This window comes from Clavelina lepadiformis, chromosome 5 (genome assembly GCF_947623445.1).
Source record: "Clavelina lepadiformis chromosome 5, kaClaLepa1.1, whole genome shotgun sequence".
Taxonomy (NCBI): Eukaryota; Metazoa; Chordata; class Ascidiacea; order Aplousobranchia; family Clavelinidae; genus Clavelina; species Clavelina lepadiformis.
In genome coordinates this window covers 17,176,052-17,198,890 of record NC_135244.1, presented here as the reverse complement: position 1 = coordinate 17,198,890, position 22,839 = coordinate 17,176,052, and the positions used below count along the sequence as shown (strand labels likewise).

At 37.2% G+C, this 22,839-nt stretch overlaps 3 protein-coding genes across 10 annotated transcripts; 1 reads left to right on the top strand and 2 right to left on the bottom strand.

Annotated features, from left to right (window-relative positions):
• Positions 1-6: 6 nt before the first annotated feature.
• LOC143459816 (uncharacterized) lies at positions 7-5,596 on the bottom strand. Of its 2 annotated transcripts, none has more exons than XM_076957104.1 (6): positions 5,012-5,596; positions 4,626-4,871; positions 4,293-4,417; positions 3,383-3,496; positions 320-3,208; positions 7-230 (listed from the first exon to the last, which is right to left on the bottom strand). In XM_076957104.1, the coding sequence occupies exons 5-6, from the start codon at positions 822-824 to the stop codon at positions 163-165; spliced, it is 573 nt and encodes a 190-aa protein (XP_076813219.1). In that variant the 5' UTR covers positions 825-3,208; positions 3,383-3,496; positions 4,293-4,417; positions 4,626-4,871; positions 5,012-5,596; the 3' UTR covers positions 7-162. The 2 variants fall into 2 exon arrangements, with proteins under 2 accessions (XP_076813219.1, XP_076813220.1); XM_076957105.1 differs by having other exon boundaries at positions 596-3,208.
• A 134-nt stretch (positions 5,597-5,730) lies between these two features.
• On the bottom strand, positions 5,731-9,764 carry LOC143459813 (uncharacterized). Of its 6 annotated transcripts, none has more exons than XM_076957100.1 (6): positions 8,948-9,763; positions 7,851-8,040; positions 6,869-7,709; positions 6,500-6,656; positions 6,096-6,253; positions 5,731-5,901 (listed from the first exon to the last, which is right to left on the bottom strand). In XM_076957100.1, coding segments are annotated over exons 2-6 (1,263 nt in total). In that variant the 5' UTR covers positions 7,956-8,040; positions 8,948-9,763; the 3' UTR covers positions 5,731-5,899. The 6 variants fall into 6 exon arrangements, with proteins under 6 accessions (XP_076813215.1, XP_076813214.1, XP_076813212.1 ...); XM_076957099.1 differs by having other exon boundaries at positions 5,731-5,874; positions 7,851-8,033; positions 8,488-9,761; XM_076957097.1 differs by having other exon boundaries at positions 5,731-5,874; positions 8,488-9,760.
• A 1,543-nt stretch (positions 9,765-11,307) lies between these two features.
• Positions 11,308-22,107, top strand: LOC143458552 (UDP-N-acetylglucosamine--peptide N-acetylglucosaminyltransferase 110 kDa subunit-like). Of its 2 annotated transcripts, none has more exons than XM_076955327.1 (22): positions 11,308-11,489; positions 13,661-13,811; positions 13,897-14,016; positions 14,229-14,352; positions 14,427-14,495; positions 16,861-16,977; positions 17,053-17,132; positions 17,212-17,402; positions 17,476-17,621; positions 17,721-17,903; positions 18,096-18,269; positions 18,376-18,555; positions 18,702-18,860; positions 18,964-19,071; positions 19,164-19,271; positions 19,423-19,593; positions 19,952-20,104; positions 20,216-20,341; positions 20,472-20,624; positions 20,818-21,028; positions 21,094-21,262; positions 21,404-22,107. In XM_076955327.1, exons 1-22 carry the CDS (start codon positions 11,405-11,407, stop codon positions 21,552-21,554), a joined length of 3,129 nt encoding a protein of 1,042 aa, XP_076811442.1. In that variant the 5' UTR covers positions 11,308-11,404; the 3' UTR covers positions 21,555-22,107. The 2 variants fall into 2 exon arrangements, with proteins under 2 accessions (XP_076811442.1, XP_076811441.1); XM_076955326.1 differs by having other exon boundaries at positions 18,964-19,083.
• Positions 22,108-22,839: the final 732 nt, after the last annotated feature.

Below are 22,839 nucleotides of genomic sequence, written 5' to 3'. Positions count from 1 at the left end.
AATAGATCAGAAATCATAAAAACTTGATATTAAAATGAAGAAATATACGCAAGCCGCCGACAAATACACATTTATTACAGGCCTATATGAATACGAACATAAATTTGCACCACAGTAGTGTAACAAGGATATACGCTTTCTCTTCAGTTTACGACGATTCGTTCATTCAATGCTTCCTTCTTCTTCAGAATAAAAGTTTAGGTCCGAGTCATGTTCATCAAACTCTCTGTCTGCGGAATAATTTAAATGTTTTATGAAATTTAACGCTAACCACGTCACAACTACAGGAAACTTAATTAACTCATACGCCATGTCACACCTGGATCGATTGAGTCAAAGTCACCTCGATCGGGAAAAGCGAAGCAGTCCCAACAAAATGAGAATCTTGTCTTTGATTTTAGAGTAGCAGAAGAATCAAAATTACTCATGGAGAAAGTTTTTGGCGAATTCGGACACGGAGCCCCGTTACTAACCGTAGACACTTGAAAACTCAACGGGAGGATCGTATGTTGATTCTTAATTCGATAACTTTGCCCGGAAGTCGGTTGACGTATAATCGTAGTATAACTCAAAGTTTCAACCTCACATTGCTTACCGTGCGGTTCGCCCTTTGATCTACATATCATCAATTTTTCAAGCAGGTCAGCTTCGTTTGTGGAAGAGTACGCTCCTCTTTCAAAAAATCTCTTCTCCGACGAAACACTTTGCATCACAGGATACTTTGATGAAGAAGCAAAGTATTCTTTGATTGCTTTGGTATTTTTATTGTTGCCGCAAACGCTGCACACTTCGTCAGATAACATCTCTTGGTTGGCGTTTGACATAAAACTGTCTCTTAAGTTAATAGTTGTTTGAGTCTTGTTAAAAAAAACTTTTGATGGGTTTGCCGTTTTTCACTTTGTGCGCAAACTGCAATTTGTCAACCTTGTAAACGTTTACACTGCTGGCACACGATTGTCAATAGCCTTGCTATTTCTCATCAAACGTCTTTCGGGATCTATCCTTACTAATTTGCATTGTGTTTTATGACATAATTCTTATCCAGATTACATCAGATGCGAATATTGTTTATCTAAAGTTATTCTCTTCTATGCTTGCAGGTTGAATTCTAGGCAATTTATCAGTATGTTTTATGTAATATATACAGTAACACCTAGCAGGTCGGCATGCATCTGAAAAAACATTCTTTTATGTACGCTGGAAAATATTATGCATTACTGGTCGACATAACCTGAGATTATTAATCTTGTATATTGATTAGCCAATAAGTTATAAGCTTCGTCATGCGCATAATTGCAATTTTCAAAAGCGAAAAAAGCAAATGTAAAATTGTTATTACAAGATTAGCCTATTCGCACTTGACCGTAATTTTCGCTGCTCTTATCGATTCTCTACGGGTTCGTTCTCCGACATCTGATTGTTTGATATAATTTTCCAATTTCCCGCATTACTTTTGTTTCTTTGCATGTTGCAGCACGCTTCAGCGACGTCCATATAGATTATATGCACATAAATTAATCATAAGCATGCTATGTTGCTAAAAGTATATATAATAGTTGCTTATATATAAATACTATGGCAATAAGAATCTAAATAGTTGCTAAGAAACTTAAAAAATCACTTTTTATAACTTATATAGGCCTACCTTATAAAGATCTGCCCTTTTTTTCAATAGTATAGCCTGCTCGTATAAAGTGTCACCGTGTCTTTTTGCTGATAGCATCACTTATTCAACAAACAAATTCATACCTGGTTTGTTTTTTCCACTGATCGATGTCGCAGGTTGATGTATAATCTAGGCTATTAGGTTTCTAAGATACAACATACCGGTTCACTGCTGATTAATTTCTTGCATGTTTTCAGTAGATAGGTTACGTTTTGTATTGGTTGTTGCGTAACCGACTAGAGAAAAAAATAGATTTTCTTTGTCTCAAACCAGAGTCTATAATAGGATTGCACTGCTTTCAGCCTGCAAGGAACGTGGTTTGCGGCGAAGTGTTAAGACCACATTAAAAATTTATAAACATGACCTGATAAACGAAAAAAATTTTTCGGTCCTCAAGTTGTGCTCTGTTTATAACGATCAATGTTGATGTTTGTTATCACGAAACTACATTTTGCCCACAGAAAATACAACAATAATGATAGTGTGATTTGTTTTTTCCTACTGTTTCGTAGCCTATATCCAGCTTTTATTTGCCTCAAAAACAAACCTTGTGGGTGTACTACCACTATATAGGCCTATTTCTTGCATGGTTGTTTGCAGATATCAAGGTTTAAACGTTGGCCATGATGTTACCATTTGTCTTATCTAATAATCCAATTCTTGTTGTTTATTTTCTTGTGAAGTTGCACGAAAGAAAAGAAATAAAGCCAATAGTAAAGGCTACTTACTTCGGCGTAACCCCTCATACAAACTATAGAGGCACTTTCAGGTAGTATATTGTCAAAAATTTTAATACTTTAGAATACTTTTAATACTTTGGATTAGTTTAGGCAACATAGTATCAAAGAAATTTGAAGAAATTACTGAATGTTCTCAGATAGAATTCTTATTAAGTTATTACGTGATTTAAACTATTTGCCAGCCCGAAGATTCCAGGAGTGAAAGAATGCAGTTCGGGACTTACGTAAGGTTGTGCACCAAGCTGTCGCTACCGATGTTTTTCACTGTAAGTCCACTGAACGCATGAGATATAAACTTGCGTAAGCTAAATCCTGGTATTTTCACGAAAAAGATTTATAAAACCGCCCTTTAGTTAATTATTTGCCTTGCAGTAGCGAAGTAGCCTATATGTTTCGCATACAACGATCAAATACAAAATATGGTGAAACTAAATTGATTGTCATAGGAACAAACCGTTTTCCGTCCAAAACCTCAGAAATACCTGGTTATTTCACTCAGTGACTTAGAATTAGTTTAAGGTAGCCTGTAGTAATTCCATTTACAGAGCTGTCTTACACAAACCTAGTCTCATATTAACATAGTTCACTTTTAACGTTATTGTTTTTCTGCTGAACGCAAGAGCTTGGCTAAATTTGATTCCATTTTCTATATTATCTTCCACCGCAAACGATCTGAAGCCGACAGTGTAGAGCGTTATCAAAGTGTTGCGAAACATCTGTATTCTTTTGACTATGTTGCTGCGTGTTATACCGGCTTGAAGACGAAACTTCACCGTTAGCTGGCGAATGCAAGTCGTTTGTCCTAAACAAACAAACAAGCTTTGGGATAATAATATTTATGCCTACTTTTGTTTGCTATTAACCACTGTATTCAAAACGGGCACACTTCGTTACAATAAGGTCAGCTGAATGTCTTTACAACGTCCTAACAACATCTTGTGGCCACTGATTTTTGTGATATATAGGGAAGGCCTACCAGTTTCCAACATATACACCAGACTGTCTTCCACACTGCTGCCTACTCCATCGACATCAAATGTGACGTGGTCAAGTATCTTAATACTGTGATTCAGCTTCCGTCGGATTGATTCTATCAAAATAGTAGGCCTATTTATAAAGTAGAGTGGAGTTGCTAAACTCAACATGTTGTTTTTCTCATTGAATGGTGGCATTAAGTAGTAGTATGCTAGGTTGGATGAAACGCTATGAAAGATTAAACATCTCCTTTGTGAATTGTTCAAATGGATGAAAAGGTTTTGCAGCTTTTTAAAAAATAATTTCTAAATCGACAAAGATTGGTTAAATATCACTAATGACGACATTTGAAATAACAATGTTTTCGATCGTGAAGTTCTGCAACGCGTGGAAAGTTCAATGCTGTATAAAACTTCACCTCAACCACAGCAAAATATCGCAAAACAAGCTTTATCGAATGTGCTGTGCTTCTGATGTGAGCCTATCGATTACAACCATAAACAATATGTTAATTTCCTATGAAAGTAACAGTCACTTTCTTATACACGCGTTAGCGCTGAATAAAAGGAAATGAAAAGTTACATTACATCTATAACTAGGCCGATGTAAACCGGTACAAAATTGTAAGATGTTGGGCCAAAATATGCAGTGCATCTGGCAGCAAAATGGAATGAATTCCATTTTTTAGCGATATCTATCTCATTAAGGACTCGAACAATTCACTCAAACCCATCACGCAGCACTCTCTACACTAAATGCCATTCTGCCAAAGCATCGTGCTACTTTTTCTTGCAAAGGACATCAAGCAGATGCTGCATCAGCAAACAGTTACTTATATTTTATATTAACTTGAAGAGTTGGACTTGCATAAGCTATACTAAGCCGTAGGTCTACAATCTAAATATGATTACCTAAAGTCATCACATTTCTAGACAAGACGTTAGTCCGATCACTGTTGTTGGCATGCTGTAAGATATCTGTAGTTTGGTAAAATCTTATTGTAGGCTATTCTTCCTGCTTTCTCCTGCAACGATTTCTGGGACAGAGTAATGCAGCAGAACAAGCAGTTTAATAATCTATAAGTATTTTTGTTTACCAATAATTTCATTTTTCTTGAAAACACTACACCGGTCTTGTTTTAATGATTAAATTATCCATAGATATCTTTTGTGTTAAACTCGTTCGCTTTAACTACAGTGTCTATTTACTTCACCGGTTTCGTACTAAAATGCTCAAAAACTTACTTGGATTAAATACGTGAACTTCACAGCCATAGCGGCCCAGTATTTTCTCTACGTTGAAATCAGATTCAGTTAAAAATGAATAAACAAGACATTCGTTGTACTTGGCATTTCTCCCGTAGGGCCAAAAATCCTTTTCTTGGCATATGTTAGGCAATAAAATGTCAGAAACTTGTTTTTTAAACGTCGCCTGGCACTTGTATTGCGTTAAATAAAGAAACTCTTCAAACGCCGACACCTGTTTCAAAGCTGCCAAAACAAGCAAAATCATACTTATTATACCAAAAAAAGATTAAGTTTATTTTAACTCAGACAACACTTGGAAGGATTGCCATCAGCTTAAAGGAAACAAACTTTCCATATCCTATAACAAAATCTAAAAATCGCACCTGTCAACGGCTCGGTTATTCTTGCTATATAGTGGTAGATAAATCCTAAAGCAATGATTCCGCAACCAATTAGAAACAAAAAAATTAATTTTGTGTTAAAGAATGTTAGATGATTTTTGATGGACATTTTCATGGCAAACACAGAAAATCTGACACAACGGCCAGCAAACGATCAAGAGAAACCTCTTAGAACTTTTGAGCTTTGAAACTTTGACAACTTTTTATTCTTCCTTGCATGCTCTATAATCTATATCTTCCAGGTTTGTAAACAACAACGTTAACGTTTTACTGTTTTCCTGTAGAGTGTTTCTAAGGATATAGGGATTCAATTAGCATTATTTCTTTTCTTAAACCGTAACATGATATTACCAATCGTACCACCTAGTGTTACGACGTAGTTGCTGTATAGCTGTTGTATAGTTACCAACGTACATAGAAGTATGCGGCTTCATTGTTACGGCATTGCTTGGGTTTTGTGTGTTGTCTCCATACATTCGTAAAGGACTGTGCGCGTGAGATTGCTCACCAAAACCTTTGTTGTAATTACAATTCCAATTTGAAACATTGCATAAAATGTACCGAAGAATTGATAATTTAGAGAAATTGTTTGTACTTTTGTTTATACTTGCATTTTAATCTCTCAAAACAATGTCTAGCCCTGCCATTAAAGGTTTTATGTGATGTTCATTACAGACTATATGTATATAATAACAATTGAGAAATGTTTCGATGTTCACATTGCACCAAAGTCACGATAAATCAAAGTCGCGTGAGATGAAAGTAATTTGATTCATATGATTCATATCTTCTTTTTTCACTCATGCAGTCCGATGACTCGCCATGCGAAGACTTTCTCCTGCACCCTGGAACAACACTTTGTGATATCAGCTCTAGAACAAACAAAAGTGAACAAAGCTTCCACTTAAATTTCTTATTTTATGGCAAGAGCAATAGTCTGCTGATAATGTTACACGATGAGCAAAAATTAACTCTTAACTTCAGTAAATAATACGGAAGACAGAACTGTTTAATGTGTCACTATTAGCATAAACGGCAAAAAATAATAAATTTTTTTTATTCTCACATCGTATTTCTTCTTCTTCTTCGCTTACGCTTTGGTTATGCAAAGAGTGGTCGTAGTGCAAGAGGTCTTGGTTGATCAGTTCATCGTTAAGTTCGTCGAAATCATGGTGAACATCAATGAAGAGATCGTGTGCAACCATGTGTTCGTCATAAAGAGACCTACAAATTGACTTGTGCAATTTCCCATTATTTTTCTGAACTACAACTAATTCATATAAATCTTTTGTCGTTTCACCTAACAATCATAATGTCAGGCACCGAGGCACCTAAACAGAGCATGTAGGCTATAATACTGTTATCAGCAATACAGGATGAATAATGTATAATCTCCAATCAACAGGCTATACAAGCAGCACAAGATGAACATCGACAGACACACTAGCTACGTTTTAAGTGATTAATTACGGATCGTTGGAGACCGAAGAGTCGTCGGAATCACCACCACCGTCACTGGAGTACTCAAACACCTCCACTTCATCAATTTCATTGAAATCCTCATAGTCGAACCCGTTTTTGCTTCCGCCTCCGTTAATAGATTCAATACCTCCATCACTTCCGCTTTCTGAAGTATCGGTAATGTTTCGTTATCCAAATATGAGTTAAAGTACGCCATTCTCTATTCCAGTTTATTGACCACAAGGTGAAGGTACCTTATCACATATACCAAGCAGTATACCCCGATAAGTACATATTCCATATCAGAAGTAATCTTTATTCTCGTTTTTTTTTTTTATATAAAGACGCTAATCTATAACAAATATATTTTTGACCTACCTGACTCCAGGGAACTTGTTGATTCTTCATCGGCGTCAATTCCAAGACATTTCCAGCAGGAAAACAAATTAATCCCGGAAGATAATTTGTCTGATCTGGGGGAAAAACTCTCCGTAAAAGACCTCGCACGAAAGCGTACAGATAAAGGGCTCCTTCCATTGGGAGACAATAAGTCCTGGGAGAAGATGTTGCAAACGTCATTGGCGTCAGCAGGCTGTCGAATTGGCGCCGTTGGTTCCTTTGTGACTGGTAAAGGATGATAAGGTGGCGAATACCTCTGAACTTGTTGCTTTGTTCTTTGCGGGCTGAGAATCAGCACAGGCCTCACACTGATTCCGTTTATAAAATAACAAGTTTCTTTTTTCAAGACCAACTTTCTTTGAGGTCTGGTTTTAATACCGGCGTCGGTTGATTCATGATAACTTTCTTCCGGCTCTATGCTAATTTTTGTAGTTTTTCTCATGATACCGTCACCATCTGGAAAGTTGTCATTAGGCACAAAGAATACCGGTTTCTTGCAGCACCTTCCGTCCGGAAATCGCAGCACGCCAACTCCTGTGTAAGCTGGGCAAACAAGGTTACTGTCGTTATATGTGATTCCAGAATTATGTAATCGTAGATCACGTCGTTTGTCAGGAGCATCATTGAAAGAGCGTTTTGAATCTAGAAACCGACTTCCAATCTCTATCGGAGCTTTAGAAGAGGAATTGGAAAACAATCGCTTTCCCCGTTTGATGTTATCCGAAACCAAAAGATGACCTTCTATCTTTTTCATATTCTCGCTGACGGTCTTGTGGAACTTCTTGCTGTCCGTGGTCCGTCTCTCCCTTGAGTGTGCTTCCTGCCCAAACCAATACCATTATCAACAAATATAGAGTTGAAATCGTGCCCATACACATCAACGACAACGAATTCTTATATCACTAATAATAAGATATATAAATGCATTAAGGATTTACAAACACAAAAACGCAAACCTTACCTCTCGTGAGAAACGTTCCCAAGAATTCGAGCACGTTTTGGTGACATTTTTTGAAGTTTTAATTTCCCACCCAATTCTTGAGGACTCCCGATGTTGTTTTGACATTACAGAAAGTTGTTGACCGTCTTCAAATTCTTCAAAGATATTGATCACTTCCAACCAGTGAATTGTCCTCTTTAAATCCTGAAATCTATACTTAAATTAGCTTTTCTGTATATTATACACTGCATGTAGCCAAATAAAAATAGATAACGATAAAAGGGCGCAAGGGGCCATGTATTAATATTTAAAAGGATTCTTGTGTCTCGTCTTGCAACATGAGATCGTAAGAAAGAAAGACGAGATTTTCTTCATTAGCACAAATTAAAAGTTAATGAGTGCATGATATATATGTCCGATAAGCCGTGTATTGACATGGTTTCACATAACCCCGCTTTTTTGCGATAACCAAGATTGTCACTTTTGCTTCTTTCATAAAAGGTAAAAGCTATAAAATTTCATCGGAAAATAGGACGAAAATAGAATACAGTAGGCCTATATAACTTCGAATTTATTTTCAAATTGACCATAGGCTTACATGCATGCACGTGAGTCAAAAACGTATATGTACATGAACATGCACCTTTGAAAGACTTACGATATCGACTTTAGCTTTCTTTATAAGACACTTTTTCGCAACTCTCTTCTGTACTGTATATTCTTTTTCACAAACATATTGTACAAGACTTTTTTCAAAACGTAGCTAAAACAAACTTTACTACAAAGGTTGGTTTACACTCATATTTGATCAAATCGCTCTACCGATGTCACAACTGAGATACTTCTGGTTTTGGCTACCTCTAGCCATGTAGCCTGTAGAATGTTTTTCAATTCGAAGTGTTATTTCATCAGGATTGGCAACCGACTGATCAATTTTTTCTATAGGTGAAACGATCATAGATTATAATTAAGACAGGCAATGAAATCAATGATTGTTCCTGACTGAAAATAAAACTGTTTTCGGTGAAAATTTCCTTTTCTTCATAAGATCCATTCATTTTTTTATAAAATGCCCTTATGCCATACGCATACATGCAATGTTGTATTAAGTTACTTACGCTTAGTATTTTGGTTCACCGCGTAGTAAGTTAGTATGCTTCTCCATTTGTTTTTTTATTTCCTTTTCTTGCATTTTTGCTTATCGTTCCGTGTCGGTAGATTTTTATGGTAGATTATGATTTTAAGGCTACTGTATATACGTAATAGATGATAAACGCAAAACCCGCACAAATGTGGCCTCAGTCATAAAGGTTTTACTTTGACAGGCTTTAATAATAAAATTTACTAGCACGCGCACGATTTTCTTCAGGCATATATAACTTATAGGCTATATTTTAGGCTTACAGTCTATTACTGAGCCGAAATTGACTTCGAATGTATACCGTATAGTCGTATACTGTATCAATAAACACAATTGTTTCTTATAAGCTAACATTTAGCCTTTTTGGTGTTAATTTTTCAGTTAATGTCAATAAGTTGATGACAGCAATAGTACTGCTTGAAGACCCTTGTCAATAATTTGTCTTAGATTTGATTATTTGCCTAATTACATCGATAGGCCTACCAGTAACTCCATAGACTGTATTCTATTTTCATTCAGATATAGGAATTACTATAGCTCGTATTTTCCTAATTCTGTTTTACTTATGTTACGAATTCTAATGCATCCTAAAGTACATATAGGCAGGAAGCAAATTGGTTTATCACAGCACCGATATTAAAACATCTTTTCTATGATTGGACTATTTCTTGCTCCTGAACTTAATAAGCGTAAAATTAAAAGTAACCTGAACCAAACGCGGTTGTCTGAAGACTGTTAACATGAAAATGAAATGATATGCTATATATTTATAGGTATTACTTGGGTAAAGTCGCTTACGTTTATGACCATTTTCGTAGGCCACTATTATGGCTCACGGCGTAAAACGATTGCCAGCCTCATTCAATTACAAGTATAGGCCTGCGAGCCATGCTTGGTTTAATCATTGCAATTTACGTAATTGAATGCATGTCCCTGGCTGTCCCGATCCTTTTAATTGTTCTTGACAGGTCATATATTTTTTGTAGGGCTTGACGTTGTCCAGTTAGGCTAAGCTGTGGGAACAAGATAAAGTTATCTTGGCTTGACCAGCTTCATAAACGTTTGTTAATGTTGACTGATGAATGAATCACCGTTTAACAGACGAATCAAATGCTATTTCTTCGGAACATCGAATAGAGTTGCGCTGCCTAAGGTTGAATTTGGGTCTTGTTATATTGCTTTTGCTTACGGGTTGCTTTAACCGCTAAAACACCATGAAGCAGGGTTGTAACCAATTCCTTTTTTTCTGGCTCGAGTCATTTTGAGTTGTGAATCGAGTCCAGTCGAAGTCAAGTCGAGTCGATTTAAACTGCGATTTCAGTCAAGTCAGTGCCTGTAACCTAAAAACTAACTCCCACTATGCGTTGCGTTAAACTGATTAAGTTAGCATAACGTTTTGGCTGTCTACCAATTAGTCTGGTTGATACTTATTACAGAAAGTTAATGTTTAGAAAAATATCCGCTTTTGTTACACAATCGTCAAAACATGATTGTCAATTGTCTTAACGTGACTCGAGTCATTTTGGACTTTGACTCGAGTCAAGTCAAGTCATTCAGTAACTTTGAATCGAGTCAAGTCGAGTCATCAAAAAACGTTACTGGTGACTCGAGTGATATGAAGTATGGACATTGGGCAGTGCCGGCCTTTAGCCGATTGCATCTAATTGGGCCTTGGGCCCCAGCACTTATTAAACGAGAAAGAATCAAATCAAACAAGGTCGGCCGGTCGCGAACCAATGCTGCACAAAAATCCAGTTGAGCCTTCACTTCCAATGACCTGCCCTGAGTAGGGGGACAATTAATTTTTAACATAACTACTGGTCTCGGTATTAATAAGATACTTCAACAATACGGTCAACACAAATCACAACAACTAATACTCTTGCGAAGAGTTGAATATTTGCATATGCTTTTTTCCATCTTACAAGCAATTGGAATTGGATCAAACTTCAAACCAACACATTATTTTGTAAAATAAAAATCTTATAACTGCTTACAACGTGCGGTGACCCCTGGACTGACCCAAGTCTTTTTTACCCACAATGCAATAGCCCTACGTCAGAGTTCGTGAACAAAAATGAGTGAGAACATACCTTGAAAGGTGCTTTGCACACTAGAAGGGCGTTTTATCCAGCAATAGATTAATGCATAACAAATTTTGTTAACATGCTAGTATTTGGTATAGTTTTTGTGAGTTTACAAGCCAAAGGCCATTTTTTATTTATGTTGTAAAATACTGCGCGTGGTCACGTGGTGTGAACTGTTCTTTATGACGTCACACGATCACAAGATTTCGTGATAGGTGAAAGGCGCGTGAGTGTTTGTGAGAGAAAGAGGTACATAGAAAGCAGGTTCAAGCTATTTTGCGTTGGAAGTGTTTGCTTGTGTGCATTAAAATTCGACTTATATGTTGGTTTACACTTAGACTTGTGTCATGTATTCACAAATTAGTAAAGAAGACGCAGTTAAGAAGATAATTATCAATAATCAACAGCAGTCGACGATTATGGATTCCGTGTGTAAGTAGCGTAGGCCTAGTCTAAAAGGGTGTAGTATACAAATGCACAATCACAAAATGCCTATGTATACTTGACCCCAGCTACTCAAATTGTGACATTATCTTGTTGTACATTTGTATAGTAGACCCGTCTAAAAGCTATGCCGGCTGACCAAACTGCAAAGTTTTTCATAGGCGCAATCAGTACACTTTTTCATGAGCTTCAGTGCCGCACTTAAAGTGCGTTATTCTGCTCTCGATTTGAATAGAACGTTTGTGCGCACAATTTCCAATTGATTTAAAGATTGTAATCAAAATGTGTACATCCCTGTATAATTGCGCACTTCCATTGCGTCTGAGCATTCTTGCGCACCGCACTTCTTAATGTGGTTGTTTGGCGCACCCAAGATCTTGCTGAAATCGGCCATACTCTGCAGTCCAGCCAGTTGACGAAGTAATTGGTCGGCTAGTATATCATCAGATTATGACTTCATTGTGCTAGGCCTACCATTCTGGTAAAAGTTTAAACTACCATACTTTTTTGTTTTCTCTTACATTTGTGTATGTTCAGATGTTGTCTTCCGTTTGGTAATAGTGAAGTACCCGTCAGCCAGTAGGGTAGACTAGCTGGGTATAACATACAAGTACAAAACAACAAGATGCCTTTGTATACTAGACCCCATCTACTCAAATTTTGACATCATATTGTTGTTTACTTGTATACTAGATGGATTAACCAATAGGTGAAACTCAAAAATCGCTAATTAAAGTTTTATTTTTCACTCTTTTTTATTGATTTTCATAGGCAAGAGCTCTTCTTCAAAACATGTCAAATTTATAGTTGTTACCTGCAAAATTTTCATCAATCCTGTCGAAAGAATACACTAACTGAAATGCCATTAAGTCTGATTCCTGCACAAATATCTCACAATCTGTAAAAACAATAAATATTTCACAAACTGTAGGACGTAGAGAGCTCTTTTCTCTCGCAATTTTGCTTCAGTTCCTCTTCTGGCTATCTTTACACTGTTGTGCAGCCATCTAATCTTTCCGTTTCTTTTTTAATCACTTTTTTGTATCGGTTTAACTTTGATCACGTAGCCAATAAACGAAAATATTCTATAGTAGCCTTACAGGGAAGTTTGTATGATGTATAGAAAGCTCGTTTTTGCGCCGATTTTCAGGCGTAGAATTGCCATTTTGCCCTATATTATAAGTATTACATTGGCAACTTTTGGCATTTCAAGTTTTGGCGAATATATCCGGCGCGTTGAAAGCAAATTTTCCACTAAGATATAGTAGAACCTGTTGTCTTAGTTTCAAGTGTATGACTTATTGGCTTCAATGTATTTGATCACTTCATCTATAGTGAAAAGTTACAGCTAATTTATAATAAAAAACCCAGCTGATTGTTTGAACGCCAATTTATGATAAGTAAACAAACAATTAAAGCTTTGGTGCATGCCATCATGTCACATTTTGGGTTTTTGCATGTTGGATTATATTTACTCATCAAAAGCTGCTGTACTTTCCAATCTGGCACTTCATAAAGTAAAATTTTACGACCATAAGTCGAGTATGGAAAGTGTGGCAGTGACACTACTAAACTATGGAAGTGATATCACACTGTACGAAACCTAGGAAGAATATTGTTTGCTTCTCACAAAAGTGGGACACGCACTGCTTCGATAAAAATACGATACTCTCTTAACTGCTGTCAAAAACAAAGGTAGGCGTAATAACTGGTGATATTAACGTACTTTGCCAATAAACAAAAATGATACCATGATATTACCATAAAAGAGCACGCGTGGTGGTATAGGAAAAATTACAGAAGTACTGATGGCCATATAGAACACATATTACATAATTAAATTTCGAGTTATGTTGATCATTGGGTACATGCTTTTACTTCTGGCCAGAGATCGTAAAGGGGCCGGACATGTAGATCAACTTACCCCTTAGTTGCACACCTGCTAGTCATGTCTGGTACACACTTTCATTCCATACTGATTCATGGGGTCTTGGCTCGAGATAGCTTCGAAATAGCTATAGGCCTATTTTATAATGAAGTTAAATCATATACTCTTTTTTTCATAAGCTATAAATTATGTATTGTGGCAAAATATTTTGAAAAGAATGATTTGTTCTATGTTAATTAATTGTAAATTTCTGTGTTATTTTTCGGCAAAGCATTAGGAGAGTTGGCTCATCGCGAATATCAGCAAGGTGATTATGAAAATGCTGAGCGTCACTGCATGCAGCTATGGCAGCAAGAACCAGATAATACTGGTGTCCTCTTGTTGCTCAGTTCAATACACTTTCAGTGTCGTCGTTTGGATAAGTAAGTTATTCTGAGACAATATTCTTAGCATAATGATCTATATACCATTTTCTTTAAGTTGTAATTTAATATTGTTTAATTTAAGGTCTGCTTACTTTTCAAAACATGCAATAAAAACTAATCCTATGCTGGCTGAGGCCTATTCCAATCTTGGTAACGTTTACAAGGAGAGGGGTCAGTTACAGGAAGCGTTGGAACATTATAGGTGGTTATAGGGTCTATTGGTAATAGATAAAATATTTGTTGGTAAATATAAATGTGAGTTGTGTTTGTGTGGTCGTTACTGTTCATAAACATTGTACACGAGTAGGCAAGGTCAAGTGAGTAACTGGTATTTAGTAATTTTAAAAATTAAATGTCAGCGGTGCATCTGTATATCAATGTTTGTTTAATTTGGTAAAATTAATTCTTCTGCAGACACGCTGTTCGATTGAAGCCAGACTTCATTGATGGATACATCAACCTGGCTGCAGCTTTGGTAACTGCTGGAGATTTAGAGGGTGCTGTTCATGCATATTTTTCTGCTTTGCAAATTAATCCAGTAAGTATATATCTTTGATAAAAGTGACACAATGCAATCATGTTAAGTGTTTAAAAGTATTTCTTGTATTTTAGGACCTTTACTGCGTTAGAAGCGACCTTGGGAATTTGCTCAAGGCTTTAGGGCGGTTAGAGGAGGCAAAGGTATTGTTCTTTATATGCAGATGAGAATGCTGTCATGCTCTGTTTATGATATTAAGATAAATTAGCTTTATATCCAACAAGTATGAGACCATAAGAGAGGTGGGGAAGATATATTTAATCATAATATGGTCTCATACACTGTAAATGGAGCATTAACCTGAAGCAAACTTAGAATGGCAATGTAAAACCTGTTTGGTTAAAAGGTATATTTTTACCAATACTTGGTCATTGATTGGGCACTAAATTGCCATGTTCGAAGTTTGAATAAGGTACATGGATTGCATTATTTCATTCAAAATTAAACTCTAATCCACATATAAATTCTAAAAAATACAAGTTTTTGATCTTGTAAATACTTCATGTATCAGCATACTGATAGTTAAAAGCCAGTTAAGAAAGATTAGAACTTGAATAAAAATCACTTAATGTTGTCGTGATCAGAATTAGACAACCAGACAGGAGTTAGTGATCTATAGGTAAATTCTGCTTCTCCATTTCAACAAATGGGAAACTCTGAAAATATCATTTTGATGTGATATTTGCTTCCTTGCAGCTTGGCTCCAGGTCATAATGTCATGACTTGAATCAAAAGTTGGAAACTAAATGATTTATGACTTAATGACTTTGTTTACATCGGAATTGACAATTCAAATTTTTTGAGTCAAGCTGGCAAGTGCTTCTGCTGCGCAAGCTGCGTCAATTTTGCGTTTTGCCAACACCTGCTTGGAATAACTGTACGATGTGTTTGAAGTTTGGTGCTTTCAGAGGTTCAAGCTTATTTAATTGTTTTGCTGTTTCTTTGTTCACAAAACAATTACTGCATTGCTAAAGAACCTTGTCAAAATAATAGGGTTGTTTTCGAAATAGTTTGAATAGTCATGCTGTGTGTTGAATTGCTTTTTGCGTAAATTGCTGGTTGGCGCTAAATTGCGTTTTGAAAGAAGGCCGAAAACATCAAGGTCAAGAGAAGTTTAAGTAGTCTTAGGTGAGGTCCTACAGTTCTAGGAGAGACCTTACTCGGCTTTCTTTCATGCTTACCCTCTTCTTTTCAGGATCTTCATTTATATATGTGAAAGCGACGTCTTAAAAATAATCAAATTCCAACCTATGTAAATACTTAGGTGCAGGTAAATGTTTGGCATTATTCTAATGCAGTCCATGTATCGCTCCCATACATTAAGACAAGGAGTGAAGGAATTACAATGTGAGAAGTTTGTTGATGTTTTTAACTTATGGTACAAGTGTTAAAAACTTAAATGACTAGTTTTAAAGTTAAATTGCATCGTCTCATTGTTGTTTCTTTACTCTTGGAACAAAAATAAACTTAAGTAAGCATTGTGATATAAAAACATCTACATCTTGGACTAATGAAACTTGTTCATTTTATTTCTCCTTTTGCGATATTTTTTGCTCGCGTGAAAGGTGTTAACTGAACTACTCCAGTGAATGGCAGCAATGAAGAAACGTCTGGATCAAATAAACTTGGATAGCGCAGCACATCCCATTCTAAAGTGTGTTTTCTACAGGATAAACCATGTGGCGGTACAGTATGTGTCCTACACAACTGGGGGTCATTCACAGCTGACTTTTTCGATAAACCTGGGATTTTCAAAATTCTTATTCTTGGAACAGTTTTTAAATTCGAGTGATATGTCTATATGGGTAACCGTTAATGTTAAATGGTTAGAGCTAAAGTAAATGTAAAACTTAATTAGTTGGGTTAATGTTTAAAATCCCATGACACATGCGCTTTGCAAACTGCGCGCTGCGGCGACATTCTTGCAGTGTAATGGGTATCGCGCTGCTGCGTCTTTTAAAAAAAATTGTGCAGCTTGTCAACAGCTATTGTGGCTTGGCACATTTTTATTGTGTTGATGCTGGATTAGTTCATTCCACACAGTTCCAATATTTCCTAATGATGTTCATACAACTGAATATCACCATCTGGCTGCACAGTTTTTTTAGGTTGTGCAAAACATTTGCATTTCTTTGTTAAAATGTACAGTTTGGCATCTGCTAGAACTCTAGCAATGAAGTAAAATGCACTTTTGACACAACCTCACTGTCCTTTTCCTGCTTTTCGCGAACTATTTACACTTGTCTGCTATGCACATTAGCAAGGTGTTCCAAAGAGATTGTGACAATCTAGAGTTGCCTGAGCTGTCACCATTAATGTAGCTATATCAGCCAAGTGTAAATTTTACTCTTATCTTAAGCTCCCGTTACACTGCATTTCATTAAAAGTTAGTGCCCTTGCCATAATTGCTAACTTAGCTTTTTTTTGTTTTTGCTTTTCCCCATCTCTGATGACCGAAATTCATCGTCGTGTAAATTGTGGTCCACTCATTGGATGTAAACCATGTAGGCATGCTACTTAAAAGCAATCGAAACTCAACCAAGTTTTGCCGTAGCTTGGAGCAATCTTGGTTGCGTCTTCAATAGTCAAGGAGAAATCTGGCTGGCAATTCATCACTTTGAAAAGGTTATCAATTGTATTGGCATGATATAGCAATGTTTTGCACGTAAAGCTTATTTAAAAGAAAATTTTGATGCGCAGGCTGTAAAGTTGGACCCAAACTTTCTTGATGCTTACATCAATCTTGGAAATGTGTTGAAAGAAGCTCGCATTTTTGACAGGTGTAAATTACAAAAGCCTTTGATATCATTGATAACACAGACACACAGAATTGTAGTTAACCTTTGATAACCTTTGCAGAGCTGTTGCAGCTTACTTGCGTGCTTTGAATCTTTCTCCAAACCATGCTGTGGTGCACGGCAACCTAGCATGTGTGTATTATGAGCAAAGTCTTATTGATCTGGCCATTGACACTTACAAGCGTGCCATTGAATTGCAGCCGCATTTTCCTGATGCTTACTGCAACCTGGCCAATGCTCTGAAGGAAAAAGGTAATGGTTGTGAAAAATACAAAAACCTAGTAGCAATGGTTATGTTATAGTATCTAAATTTGTCCATTTACAGGTAAAGTACAAGATGCCGAAGATTGCTACAACAAAGCACTTCGATTGTGCCCATCGCATGCAGATTCTCTCAACAACCTGGCTAACATTAAACGTGAGCAAGGCTTCATTGAAGATGCTATCGCGCTTTACAGCAAAGCATTGGAGGTATTTTTGCATTATTTTGATTTGTAGTCAAAGGCACTGCAACGTTTTTGGTATATTGTTAGGTGCGTTGTCTTTTTTTATACCTAACTTTGGAATTAGGTTTTCCCGGAATTCGCTGCTGCCCATTCCAACTTGGCTAGCGTTCTGCAACAACAAGGCAAGCTCCAGGAAGCTTTGCTTCACTACAAAGAGGCAATCCGCATTAGCCCAACTTTTGCTGATGCTTATTCAAACATGGGTAATACCCTGAAGGAAATGCAAGACGTGCAAGGAGCAATGCAGGTGTGTGGAATAATGTGGATACAGTTATGTCGAAGAGATGCAATTATATATTGATGAATGATCATATTTATAAGATTGTTTTGTGAAATAATAGTTAAATTTTTCTTCTTTTTCCGTCTTTTAATGGATCATTCATGTTGATTTATTTATCTTAAGCTTTTATGGGTTTTAATCGCTTGTCTTTTTTTCCAGTGCTACACCCGGGCAATCCAGATCAATCCAGCCTTTGCAGATGCTCACAGCAACCTCGCATCAGTACACAAGGACAGTGGAAGCATTCCTGCTGCTATCCAGTCATACAGGACTGCATTAAAATTGAAGCCAGATTTTCCCGATGCCTATTGCAACTTGGCCCATTGCTTGCAGGTGTTTAATTTACTGCACTTCGTTTTGAAGCCAGTTCAGAACTGTTTTTGTTGCGTGCTGGTGTTTAGTACTGAATGGTTGTTTTATATACTTAATTGTTTTTTAGATTATTTGCGATTGGAGTGATTATGATGAAAGAATGCAGAAGCTCGTGTCAATTGTTGCAGACCAGCTCTCAAAGAACCGCCTTCCATCTGTGCACCCTCATCACTCCATGCTTTATCCACTCACTCATGAATTCAGGAAGGCCATAGCTGCCAGACATGGAGCTCTGTGTCTGGACAAGGTACAACATTATTGTTGGATTTTTTAGGTTGTTTTAAAGCAGCATGTTTCATTTTTTTGCAAATCGATGATGTTTATGGAGCTCGATTTGGTACTTAGTACTGTTTTGAAAAGCACCAGATGGTATTTACATTAATATTTATTCAGATCAACATCCTTCACAAGCCCCAATACGAATATCCACGCAGTTTGCAAGCCAGTTTTGGAAAACTTCGCGTTGGTTATGTCAGCTCTGACTTTGGGAACCATCCCACTTCCCATCTCATGCAGAGCATCCCTGGAGTCCACAACTTTGACAAAGTCGAGGTAGTTAAGTTTAATTGTTAACCTTAATGCGGCTAACTAAGGTTTCAATGTGAAAAGTTTGTGTGTATCAGCATTGTTTTACCAAATTATTTCCCCTGTGCAGGTGTTCTGTTATGCTTTGAGTCCTGATGATGGCACAAACTTTCGAAAGAAGGTTTCAAATGAAGTTGATCATTTTGTTGATCTTTCTCAAATACAGTGCAATGGCAAAGTAGGACAATTTGTGAGAAAAAGTTTTATAGTCCTAACTGTAGTCTCAAGCTCTTTAAATTGAATTGGACTGTTAATAATAATTTTCTCTAGGCTGCTGACAGGATCCATCAGGATGGCATTCATGTCCTGCTCAACATGAATGGATACACTAAAGGTGCAAGGAATGAGATATTCTCACTCAGACCAGCCCCAATTCAGGTGGCTTTTACATAACTTACATCATATAGTAACTATTTTCTGCTGGAGGTAGAGTAAATAGTTTTTGACAAATGCTACCACCATACTATGGGTCTCCATATCACAAGTTTGCTGACATTTTATGAACCTGAACATAAATTTTTCAAAACAGGTGATGTGGCTCGGTTATCCTGGGACAAGCGGTGCCACGTTCATGGATTACATCATTACCGACGCTGTGACATCACCATATGAACTCAATGCTCAGTACAGTGAGAAGTTGGCATACATGCCTAACACCTTCTTCATCGGAGACCATGCTCAGATGTTTCCTCATATGAGGGTAAGCTTTGATTAAATCCCTTGGAAGACAGCTTAAGGGGTTTACCAATCACATATTGAGGGTTAGTTAAGTAAAAGCTGGATAATAAATGAAAGTTGTAAGAAGTTAACTGCCTTTTAATATGGAATCCAGGATTTGAGGCGCCATAATTGCTATGATTTAAAGTAAAGAGGAATCATTTTATGCTAAGTGAACAATTAAACGATTAAGAAATACTTATTAAAACATGACTTTTACATGACTCATATAGGTATAACATTATTTTGTAAACACAAAAACAGCTAAAACTAGTTTCTAGCTAAATCGGCTCCATTGGCGAATGAGTCCACCTGAATTACACGGTTCAACATTTAAACAGGAAAAGGCTGTGGTTGATGTAAAAGGAAAAGGCGATGAACAAGTGAGCGACACCTACTGCGTTCTCAACTCTGCTGATATGAATGAGATGCTTGACTGGTTTGGCGAAACTTCTTATCAAAGTTCAGCTGTAAAAGATGAAGAAACCACAAAGGTATGCCATGTAAAATATTAATATTTCTTTCTTCAATGAATTATTATCAATATTTAATGTGCAGTAGTGCACCCTGTCATTGAGTTTTCCTTACAAGGTGTTTTGTTAAAGGTTTTGACTCCAGTCGTCCCAATGAACCAACATTCTGTCAACATCTGCAACATGGTCAAGAACGGCCAGCTGACTGTCCAGCTCGATGAGAAGCACATCGCCCACAATGGTCTTGCCCTTGTCCAGGTCCTTACCCTTTTACAAGTTCTTCATTCTTTTAAAATTGGCTACTGTGTTTTTCAATTCTATCTGCTTCAGTGCTGTCTAAGGTTGTTCATAATGTTTTGTACATTAATTTTGTATAATATTCGTTCAGATTGACAGCAAGGCAGCAACTGGCGAGAAGTCACCGGGTGGCATTGTTGTCTCAAGTCGCTCCCAGTACAGGTTGCCGAGTAATGCTATCGTTTATTGCAATTTCAACCAACTCTACAAAATTGATCCTGCTACCTTGCTAATGTGGTGCAATGTAAGCATTAAGTGCGCAGAATCTTTTCAGACTAAAGAATGTGTATTAACCAATCTTTTCAGTTACAACTCAATACTGAGTAACTATGGAAGGTGGTAAAGATCATTTATAGATGCTTTGTACAATGATTAGTTCTAGTTTTGTGACAATTTTTTGCCAGACTCAACTTTACGATTGAACCTGTTATGTTCAGATCTTGAAGCGAGTTCCCAACAGTGTTCTATGGCTTTTGAGATTTCCTGCTGTTGGTGAAGCCAATGTTAAAAAATTTGCAACGCAGACATGCGGCATTGCACCAAACCGAATCATCTTCTCACCAGTGGCACCAAAGGAGGAACATGTCCGCCGCGGACAGCTTGCTGATATATGCTTGGACACACCACTATGCAATGGACATACTACAGGTGTGATCCGTTAACATTTCCACATGTAAGCTTTACCAATTTATTCAAATTAATTCGCTGTTCAGGCATGGATGTTCTATGGGCTGGTTGTCCCATGGTCACTCTTCCAAAAGAAACCCTGGCCAGCCGAGTTGCATCTTCCCAACTAAATTGTCTTGGATGTCCTGAGTTGATAGCAGAAAACCGAGAGCATTATGAGGAAATTGCTGTGAAACTTGGCTCCGACCCAGAATAGTAAGTGTTTTTTTAAACTTAGTTAAATCTACCCTAACCACTATGCTTTAGCGGACTGTTATTTAAGTTTTAATACCATAAGTCAGTATTGATGGAAAGTGTGATATGTTAATTTATTCATGTGCGTCTTCTTATTTTTAGCTTGAAATCTGTTCGTGCAAAAGTCTGGCACCGGCGCACTGCGAGTCCACTTTTCAGCGTTAAACACTACGTCAGTGATCTGGAAGGACTGCTCTTCAAGATGTGGCATCGCTACGAGAGTGGAGAGAAGCCAGACCACATTTTGAAATGAAGCACGACAACCAAGAAAATGAAAGACTATATTTTAGCCCCAAAAAAGACAACCACTCTGCACGGTGCATGCGATGTATAGATAGTATGCTGCCCGCTGCAGGTCGAATGCTATGACGCGCGCGCAATAACGCGAATCCGGGGCACCCCCGACCTTGATTCACTGGGAATCCTGGTCTATTTACAGCGCCGAGGGGAGACAACCGAAAAGTGGCTGTCGCAGCCGATAACGAATGAAGAGCGATAGAGCAGCGCAGGAGTTATTTATGCTTGCCTTAATTGTGATTTATTTTAATGTAGTTGTTAATAATTATTTGTTTAAAATAACGTCTCAGAATTATTTTAAACTTTTTCATTCTATTGCGCCAACTTGCGAGTATATAGCGAACGTGCTTTTCGCCGCTAGCAGCGATCTTACTTAATGTTGATTTTACTTGGGCGTTGTTTACAGTCACACATCGCAACTGGCGTGTGTAGATATACGCAGATTTTCTTTTTTTTCAAATACAAATTGTTATAATCCCGGCTTTAATAAAAAGCGACTGCTTATTAAATTCTTCATTTTCTGTTAAAATAGTGAGTTTCTTTCGTTGATCACGATTGTGACGGTTTATGTAAGATTCTGTTCCAGGGGTACCGCGGCGAGCACATCATCCTCGCACCACACGGTCGGCGACAAGCCAACAGCACGCAAATTGCAAGGATTTTATATGCTGTGTAAGCACAGCGAAAAAGTTCAATTTGATCAATAACAGTGATGCTGATTACACATACAAACCCTTAAGCAGTTGACTTGAGACCGCATGCATGACCAAGATGTTCATTTATTGTGGCTGTTATTCCACCAGGGCACTGAAATGCAACAGCTGGAGCTGACGAAGGCTGTAGCATGTTCATATCTGAACGAAGTGCCTTGCTCAAGGGTACGGCCACTTTTTGAAAATGGATATAATATTTATCAAAATTAAAAAGTTCACAGCGCTCGGAATCAATTCCTTTACACATCCGAACGCCGCTAGGTGACGATTTTTGTCAACGCCCGAAGTGTTACTTGACTCGATAAAATAAAATTTTACAGTACACCTGAAGAAGCTAGTGTCGATAAATAAAAAGTTAACCTTAAGAGTGCCAAAGTATAGGCTACCCTTTTTTACTATTTTAAAATCTCGTTAACACGGTTCAGACAACATCGATAAAATCTGTTACAAATTTATCTCGCAAAATAGCTGAAGAAACCACATTATAACCGACTTGGAGTCGTACTTTTTACTTAAATTTTTAATAAT